Genomic DNA, 10298 nt, shown 5'->3' with positions numbered 1-10298 from the left:
TGAAAGATGTGTGATAGAAAATGTGCTGTGAATGTGAGGGTGAATGGGTGTGAATGGCAAACCTGTAGTGTAAAGCAGCTTTGAGTGGTCATCAACCTTGAGTGGTCATTGGTGACCTTGAGTGTCATGAAAGGCACCTCCAAATATAATGCATTATTATTATTATTAGTAGTATTATTATCAAGACTAGAAAACAGCTGTATATATATAAAAAAACATACCATTTACCAACTCTTCTTCTTCTGATTTTATCTGGTAAGAATAATAATAAGACACTCAAGGTCGCAGAGACACTCAAGGGTCGCCGAGCAACAAAGATAGTTAGGGGAATTGTAGTGGAGTAAAAATTGCTAGTAATACAAATACATTAAAGTATAGATATGTGAATTTTATGCAATACATATTAAGTCAATTATCATCCAATGACATAATCCACATCTTTGAGTTATTATATCAGTCTTAGACTTGTGGGGAGCCAGTAACAAACATACTTTTTCTTACTCTACTTACTTATAATTACAGGTGAACCAAATAAGAATACTGAATAATGATGAGGAAGGAATACGAAATGGAAATATGGAGGCAGCGATGCAATAATATGGAGGCCAAGTGCTGCGTAAAGTAAACCTCGAAGAAGAACAAGAGTACGGTGACAAAGAAGGAATAAGGAGGTACTGTAGTCATGCAACACTGCAGATTCCAACTGCCATTAAACACCAAAGAAGACCATTGTTTACTGAGTCATATATCTGTCTGTTGTTGGTGACATCAAAATGCCCAAAGACTGTTTCCTGATTGTCCTGTTTGTCCCATTTTTACCTTCTACTTGGCTTTTCTGTATTTGTTTGGTATTAAGCCAAAAAAACAGAAAAGACGAGAACAGACCAATTATTATTATAATGAAAATGATGATACCAGAGTTAGAACTAGAAGCGAGAGGGACATAAGAGACAGGATTAAGATAGAAGGAAGCAAAAAGAGACAAAAATATATTTTTTCTTCAATGTGAGACATGCAAATGATGGGGAGGAGGTGCCAGAGCTGTACTTTCTGCTCCAGGAGTCGTCCCTCTCAACAGCTCGTTCATTTTCCAACTCTACCTTCTGTCTTCTGCCTTTCTACTCGTCAACTGTGCGAGGACAAAGCACAAGACGGACAAACTGACAAGAAAGACTCTGATCAGCTTTACAGCCTCAATATATGAATATTATGCATATATATAACCTTTAAGAAAGTGTCTCTCAGCGGAGTGAACAAGGTCTCTCACCCTTTCATCGTCTACATCAGGTATGTTTAAGAAACATTTTAACATGTCCATATTCCTTGTTTAACATTTATTTTTACGTTTATATCATAAAAGTATGATTTTTCTACTTCTTAACATGGAAACGTTGTTTTATTGCAGCGAGAACACGAGTTTTCATAAATCTTTATAAGATTACATGAAGAGAATTTCCCCCGTTTTTGTCTGTTCTTCTTCCATCTGATTTACTGACTCAAGGTTTATCTTTAACGTAAGTTAAGACACTTCATGGTTTATTAGTGCTCAAATGTATATCCAGGCCAACGTGTGCAGACACACTTACTGTATATATGTAAATTCTTTGTAGGTCTCTTGTTTATCTTACTGGAGCTCTTTAGCCTCGCCACACGTTAAACGTTGCCCAAATAAACGGGGACAAGAATCTGTACAAAAACAAAAGCACACAAACACATAATCTTATTTATAATACTTGAATATTAAATCAAGAATAAAACAGATTTAGTTTTGTGAAAGCAAGTGTTCTCCTGTTTTTTTGGGTTTTTTTTAAATCCAGACTTAAAGCTAAGTTTTTTTCCGTCTGTCAGCAACGTTTTAACAGATCAGGAACTCATCCGCCTCTGGATTCATTTTGACTGAAACCAGTGATTGTGTCCAGTCCTGTTTGATTATAAGCTGTGATTCAGGTGAAATCCATTTGCCTTTGGGGTTTTAAGTGAGAAACCACTTTCCTGGTTCCTCTCTTGAGAATTAAAAAAGAAAGAGGTTCACGGACGTGTCAAGCTCATAAAAATGTCATTGAAATCCTTCAGATGTCCCTTTATGTTGAAACAACTTTGAGTTATAGTGGTACGAATACTGTGGTACTACTACTGGGAAGAAAATTGTTTAAAGATTATCTTGAAAACATTTTTTTCAATTTAGTCAGTCACCTTTTTATTTGTTTAAATGAACTCAGTGACAGATGTCATGTGCATGGTTCTTATATCCAAGTTGCTAAATCACAATTGGTGCAATTAATCACATATAATCATGATATTAAATAATTTACTGAAATCAATAAAACTGATTGGGAAGTACAAAAAGTTGTCCAAAAGTCATCCGCTTCAATAACTGTATTTTGTAACTCCATCTATATAACTTCTGGAGCTGGAACTCCCTTCAAAGTTTTGTTTAGACTATTGTACAGTGACATTGTTCTGAAATGTCCTCTAAATGTACAGCATGTGCTCGTTGAAGCCTTCGTCGCCTCCATTCATTCAAACAGGATGTGACACGTTCATCAGATTTATGCGACACGTCCAAGTCAAACGTGAACCTCGTGTTCAACAGCAAATATCATACGTCAAATAACAGCTCACACCGATATGGTTCGTATTAATAAAAGAACCATGTGTTTAGAGTAAGACGTGAGGTTGCATGCTTCACTTTGTTGAGAGTGTCACATCCTCTTTAGAGAGCGGATGAAGATGGATTCAGTCTTCTGTGCAGTTTGAGAGAACACTGTTTATAAAAACGACACTCCCTGGATTAAATTCTGCAGACGTCGACCATTTTTCATCCAACATGTCTTTCGTCTGTTTTCAGTATCTGATAAAACACTTGCCGTCACTTCACATTTCAGCAGTTTGAGTCTATTTACAGTACAACATGACTATGACTGACTCTGTTGTTTGTCTCCGGCAAACTTTATGGGAGTCATTAGTTTTAAGTATATTTATGACAGTCTCATTGAAGAAAAAAAAATGCTTCAGTTCAGAAAACCATCCCAACATGCCTTATATTTACATTAAACACAAACACAGGTCTGAACGAAACAGCAAATATTTTCAGCGCAGCAACAATCTGATTTTAATGTGATTACAACTTCTATAACTTCCTGTAAATTAAAGGAATTCAGCAACAAAAAAAGTTACTCTTTATGCAGATGATGTGTTAGTTCCACTCAGTAACAGCAGATTCTGGAGAACAATGTCCAGGAATCAGTGACAAAGCTGAAGTTGTGCTGGGGCCCTAAACGACCCTAAACACTTCTCAAAATCTACTAAGGCATTCATGCAGAGGAACAAATACAACGTTCTAGAATGACCATCTCAGTCCCCAGACCTGAATATTATGGAAAATGTATGGTGTGATTTAAAGTGAACTGTCCATGCTCAGAAACCATCAAACCTGACTGAACTGGAGATGTTTTGTAAAGAAAAATGAAAAAAATAAAATACCTTCTGCTACAATCCAGACTCTAATTGGAAGCTATAGGAAGCGTTTAGAGGCTGTTATTTCTGCAAAAGGAGGATGCACAAAATGTTTCTTTTTTCTTCCTAAACGTATGCACATGGCTAATTTTGTTGAAATAATTCTTGCAGACTTTCTGTAAATCATATAAACTTCATTTCACTTCTCAAATATCACTGTGTTTATCTCCCATGTGATATATTTAACTTAAATTTCTTATCCCAACAACCAGTGATTTATAAAGGAAAATCATGAACATTTACAGGGGTGCCCAAACTTTTGCATTCCACTGTATAATGCATACAGACACATAGAACATTTTGTTTTAACCACCATCTGTAAATTGCTGTCCTAAATGACTTAACCTCTCTTTACAAAACCTCATATTTTCACAACCATGTCCATCTCTCTACCTCTCTTTCTGTTTCTCTCTGGTATAATACCAGATGTTGCCACACATTCACATTAGAGAAGTCATTTTTTATCAGCAAAACTCATAGATCACAATACTGACATATCACACATAATCATGTTGTGTTTGAATCAATACTTTATGCTTGGTCTTTTTCTGTCTTCAACTACATCTGCTATATGTACACTTATATAAAACCATCTTTCCGTTTGCTCTGACATAGATGACACTCTTTTACACTAAATAATATGAACTACTCTTGTGATGAATTGTTGTTTATCTCTCTATCAATCCTTATTTTCTCACAGAACCTTCATTTTCATTTCATCCTTCACAACCAATGGAGAGTTTTCCTGACAACGTCAGCTCTGCTCCCAACACTGAGCTGCTCCTGAGACCCAACCTGATTAACTGCAGTAACTGGAGCCAGCAGTGGGGGGCGCCACATTTACACAGGGTAGCACACCTGGATGTGCAGCTGTACCAAGACTTCTATGCTGTGTGGGTCTCTCTTATGGTTAGTTAATAATCATTATTATTATTATTATTATTATTATTATTAACAACTGAATATGTTTGTCCACAGCAACTTCCACTTTGAGACGACTCCTTTAAAGGTGCCATATGTAAGAATGTAGCCCAAAACAACTGTTACTACACTCAAATTCAAAATACTGCGGCGAGCCGTATCCGTCTCCCCCTCCACCCCCTCCCCTCCAGACTCGTGGTTGCCAGAGTGGTTCGTGTAATGATTTGTAGACGGCAGTAGGTGGCACCACATGGCAAAACATAATTTCAGAACACAAACATGATTTGGGGTCTGCAAAAAAAATATTTTAATGTGAATATTTTGGCTGCACTGTTGTTGTTGGTGAGTTTACTATGTTATATGAACATTATTCCTGAGTCTCTGTGACATATTAGGAGGATTTTACGGCCAGTTGCTTTAGATTTATTACATAATGCACCTTTAAATTTTATGATCAACTATGTGCAGGAGACACTGCCATATGAACCATAGCTGAAACCATTGCCTCAGGTAGTGTTGGGCAACTTTATCAGGAAGAGTATTGCATGTTCCATGTGGCTCATGGGGCCAGGTAGCTCAGTGATAAGGGTTCCATCCCACGTGTGGTTCTTTGCTTTGTGTCTTCTCCCTCCTCTCTCTCCCCCTTTTCACACTGCTCTGTTCTGTCCAATAAACACAAGGCCTAAAATTATAAAAAAAAAAGATATATATATATATATTAAAAGTAATGACAGTACCTGTCACTGGCTTTACTTATTACTTATCAGTCAATATAGTCCATAAAGACAATCTAAGTGCTAAGTTTCTTTTGGAAGTAAATCCCCTTTTTCGAAACTTAGGCCTCTTTTAAAATTATAAAAAAAAAATGTTTTCTGCATATTCCAGTTCTGATATAACCTGTCGTGACGATCATAACCATCATAATCCTCTAAAGGACAAGAAACTAATTGCAAGTACTAATACAGTGACTCGGTATTTCTTTCTTTTACAATTGGAATATTAGGACTGTTTTGTGAATTATAATCATTACAGTAATACGTGATAAGTACCATGCTGTTGCCCAACACTGGTTTAAGAGAGAGAAAAAAGAAGATGTAAAGGGCGGTTTGGTTTCAAAGACCCTTGAGATTCCTCGGGTTCTCCGGAAACTCAAAGAAATGTGTTCAGTACAAGGAACTGAAAACTGCCCTTGAGCTAGGCACTACATCAGTCCATTCCTCTCCTCTGCAGGTGTGTAACTGCCTGATGCTGGTGGTCGGTGTTATCCTCAACTGTCTGGCTCTCTATATCTTCTGCGGGGCCTCCACTCACTCCTCAGCCTCTGTTGTTTACACCATCAACTTGGCTGTCGCTGACCTGCTGGTGGCGCTGTCACTACCCGCTCGCATCGCTCTGTATCACAGTGGAGGGAGCTGTGTGGCCTGCTCCTACGTTCACACCTTCAGCTACTTTGTCAACATGTACTGCAGCATCCTGTTTCTGACCAGGTGCGTGGCTCGCTCTGTTCATCAACGTTTAAAATTAGTAAACTACTGTTTAGCGAGTGAAGAAAAACACCTTTTATCCTTTGACTCACTCTTCCACTCTTCCTCTCAGCATCTGTATAGATCGCTACCTCACTGTTGTCCATGTGTCCAGCACTCTTCATCGATGGAGAACCCCAGGAGCAGCCAAGTGTGTCAGTGGCACTGTGTGGTTCATTGCTGTTGTAGTCACCTATTCTTTCCAGGTGAGGATTTAAATACCTACAAACACAACACAATCAGGCTTTATGCTAGACCTCCTATCTCCATTGAAGGACAATCTTAAAACTTCAGCATAGAACAATGCTATGCTTCCACCTGTGGCAACAGTTTGAGGAAGGTCCTTTTCTTGACTGTGCCCAAGTGCACAAAGCAAGGACTATACAGACATTGGTTTTAAGAGTTCTTGTGGAAAGTCTTCCAAGAAACGTGGAAGCTGTTATAGCTGCAAAAGGGGGAACAACTCTATATCAATGTATATTTATACATCAATACAAACCCTGTTGGTGTAATGGTCAAATACTTTTTCACCAGTCATGAGAGCAGGCATGTCCAAAGTCCAGCTCACGGGCCAATCATGGCCCACGTCACATTTCTTTTCACTCATTAGCTCAGCTGGTAAGGAGTGGTGCCAGATCCCTGGGTTCAAAACCCACCTGTGATACAAAGACTGATTCTGTCTATTATGTAATTATGATATCTGAAAAAGTTTGGTATAGTGTATATGAATTAAAAGCTTGATGACCTCCTTCTCTCCTCTCCTTTCCAGACCACAGCACTGGAGTTCAGCGCCTCCTGCGTGCTCCTCCCTGCCCTCTTCTACCTCACCATCCTGGAGTTCCTCCTCCCCCTGCTGGTCGTGGTCATCTTCACGCTACGTGTCGCCTGTTTTCTTTCCTCAAGCCATGGCCTGATTCCTCAGCAGAGCAGGGCGAGGAGGACGAGGGCCATCAGGCTTCTGGCCACCGTCCTCGTGGTCTTCACCATTTGTTTCACGCCTTTCCACATCCGGCAGGTGCTGGTCTACTTCCGCGTCAAAGTCGGAGGGGAGGGGCAGAGTCAGGGGGCGGGGCACGTGCTTGCCTATCACATCACAGTATCTCTGAGCAGCCTCAACAGCTGCCTGGATCCAGTGGTGTACTGCTTTGTGACAGACAGCTTCAAGAGAGTGTGGAGGACAAGGAGGGGAGGCAGAACGGAGTGGGACAGGGAGGCCGGGCACTCGAGTGGAGGAGAAGCGGAGAAGATCTCAGTGAATAAATGTCCTGGCACGGCACTGGCAATAGCCCAAAGCATAGCCACGCTCACACTCACCAACACACCTCTGTCTGCAACCAACATGGACCAGTCCGCATAGGCAGGTGGCCCCCTCAACTTGTGATGGATTAAAAAATATAACAGAAATAAACATTGCAAATTTATCTTCAAGATGAACAAAACAACGGATCCATTGCTCATCGAGAGTCCAGTGAAAGTTGTTTTAATTAATTTTTAAGACTGCAATGAGTTTTCCTTTTATTTTCTCGCCAGCGTAAACAGATTGAAGTAGAAAACAGGAAAATCAGTAGAACCACCTCTTTATCGCTCTGACCGTGTGTGAATGTTGCTTTGGAACTGGTGAGAACACACCACAAATGAACAGTTTTTCTGTGGAATCCATGAGCTCTTACTAATGGAAGATGCTGCATGATGGAATTATGATGTTGATGACGCCCCTGTGGTTTGGGGGTTGGTAAATGGACTACATTTATTGATTTTGTCTTATCAACAAGCCAAAGTGCTTTACATTACAGCCTTCTCACACAAACAACTGTCCTCTTCTTATTAATTGAGGCATAAAATACTGAAAAACACTAAAAGAATAGAGATAATGTTAAATAATTAATCAAGACAGGGCCCACTCAGTGGCACACATGGCTAGAACTTTTTCCTGACAGCAAGAAGGTTGCTGGCTTGTTCCCTGGTCTGGGTCTTTCATGCTCTTCCCGTGTGTACAGGTTCTCCAGTTTCCTCCCACAGTCAGCAGTGTAATTGGGCACTCCAAACTGGTGAACATGTAAGATTGGAGGATTGTTAGTCTGTTTATGTTGGCCCTGCAATAGACTGGTGATCTGTCCAGTGTACCCTACCTTTCACCCTATGTCAGCTGGGTTTGATGATGGATGAATAATTAAGATACAGCTGGGAAAGAGGGTGTAGATGAAAACATGGTCGTCTTGAGTGATCTACAGAACACCAGCATCGAGACACACAATCATAATCATCTATGTTATTAAGGTTGATGAATCGCTTGCCAATAGAATGTGTTTAAAAAGTTTCAAACTGAACATAATGTTTGGCTGAACAGCTTTTACAGTAAATTACAAAGGTGAACCACACATGCACTGGACATGCAGTGCATTTACTGTAATGCTGAATAATATGTCGTTTCTTTTGTCACCATAAAAACAAATGTACAAGTAGGTTAAAAACAAGCAAGGATGATGTAAATGAAACAGTAATGGAGAATGATGAGAAGAAGAGAAAAGGGCAGAGTCTTGAGTCAACACACTATAAGCTGGAAGCAAAGCTCTCTTCATGAGTATAAACACTCACAACAGTCTCTCATCTACAAAAGTTGCTCCCTTTAATGCCTTTGTTTATCATTTTACAAACACCTACGTCACCTTCTTTCGTGGAAAACAAATCCATAACTTGAACCTCAACACATTGATTTTCTGACAGTTTAGTGGACATGATGATGTGGATGTTAGCCGTAAGATTGATTTGTCTTCTTTAATTTTTCTGTCAATCTGGGAAAAGACTGAAAAACAACACAGTGTCATAAACACCCTGTATGTGTCATAAAAGTTGGTACCAAAAATGTATATTTGTTTACCATATTATTTTATAAAATTTGAAGTTAAGTTTTAACCTTACACATAAATGATTTGTTAAGTGTTTTTATTAATCCACTTGCAGGCTGTGGTTTTTGTGGTACCTAAATGTCTATCTTTATAATCCATATTGTTTGTTTGTATAGCTTGACCTTACCGATTATTTTATATTTATTTAGTTTTTTGTTTGAGTACATGTTGTTTTTTAATGTAAAAAAAATCCTATAACTCTGAAATATTGTAAGTTGTTGTTGTTGTTGTTGTTGTTGTTGTTGTTGTTGTTGTTGTTGTTGTTGTTGTTGTTGTTGTTGTTGTTGTTGTAGGGCAGTGAGAACTGTTTGTGCAGCTTTTTTAATACCAAATGTATTTTGATTACATGGTCATTTATAAACAATTATTATGTGCATGAAGCGCTAAATAAATTCACTCATTCCTAAGAGTCGATTTATTTTTCTCCACTAGAGGGCAGTGTCTCACTACAGCGGTAGGCTGAAGGCTGATGTTCTGATTTACAGAAGCTACTGTGGCAAAAATAAGAAACCACATCATCATTATCATCGTCATCAGATAACTGGGATTACAATGATTGTTGCAATTGAAATAGATGCGATTTCCACCTTACAAATGTATCTTTCAGTGTTAATAGTGATAATAAAATAATAATAATAATAATATTAATAATTAGAGCTACAGTGTGATAAATCCCTGTGTCACTCATGGCAGTCATGTGATCATGTCACTCAGTTTGGTGGTACTTCCCTTTAATCAGATGGATGAGAGGTCAATACAGTTCATTATTAGCACACACACACACACACACACATACACACACACACACGGTCACAGAAAGCAGAGGAGGAACCTGAATTCTCTGGTTTCTGTGACCACGTTTACTGACCTCAACACCTCTTCTCTCTGCCGTCTGGCCTCAAGGCATCATGGGAAACCAGTCGTCTGCTGTGAAGATGCTGAGTTTGGATGTTGTAAGCAGAGGAAAATGGTTCTGAAACTGCAGCAGCAGCAGGTTATTTCAGCAGCGGTCACACACACACACACACACACACACACACACACACAAATGCCACCTTTTCGTAAGGCACGCAAACTTAAAACAAAGTCATCTTCTATTGTATTTTTCTTTCACTTCTCACTCTGCAGGGTTCATTAAATGCTTATTATCTAAATGTTGTCTTTTTTGTACTGATGTCACTCTGTTAGTGTCATCATTTCTCAAGTTAAAACACCTCAAGGCCCTAAAATACTTATTCAACAGTGATACAGATGTTTTTAAAATAATTTAAAAAAAAAAATATGTTCATTGAATAATTTACAAAGAAAGGAACAAGAAAAGGATCTTCATAACTCATCATAACATTACTTACAGGAGTCATTCTTTATGCAATAATTGACTGAATTAAACTGACAAACTGTAGTTATTATTGTTAATATTCCTTTTTTCATG

At 38.7% G+C, this 10298-nt stretch overlaps 1 protein-coding gene across 1 annotated transcript; it reads left to right on the top strand.

Moving 5' to 3' along the window:
- Positions 1-4248: 4248 nt before the first annotated feature.
- On the top strand, positions 4249-7317 carry LOC310936162 (G-protein coupled receptor 20-like; the record flags this gene model as incomplete). The annotated part of the gene is made up of 4 exons (XM_083900177.1): positions 4249-4425; positions 5668-5924; positions 6034-6166; positions 6730-7317. The coding sequence occupies 4 exons, from the start codon at positions 4249-4251 to the stop codon at positions 7315-7317; spliced, it is 1155 nt and encodes a 384-aa protein (XP_083756303.1).
- Between the last annotated feature and the right edge of the window lie 2981 nt (positions 7318-10298).

Source organism: Microchirus variegatus (genome assembly GCF_963457635.1).
Source record: "Microchirus variegatus genome assembly, chromosome: 13".
In the NCBI taxonomy this organism is placed as follows: domain Eukaryota; kingdom Metazoa; phylum Chordata; class Actinopteri; order Pleuronectiformes; family Soleidae; genus Microchirus; species Microchirus variegatus.
This window is presented reverse-complemented; position numbering and strand designations above follow the sequence as displayed.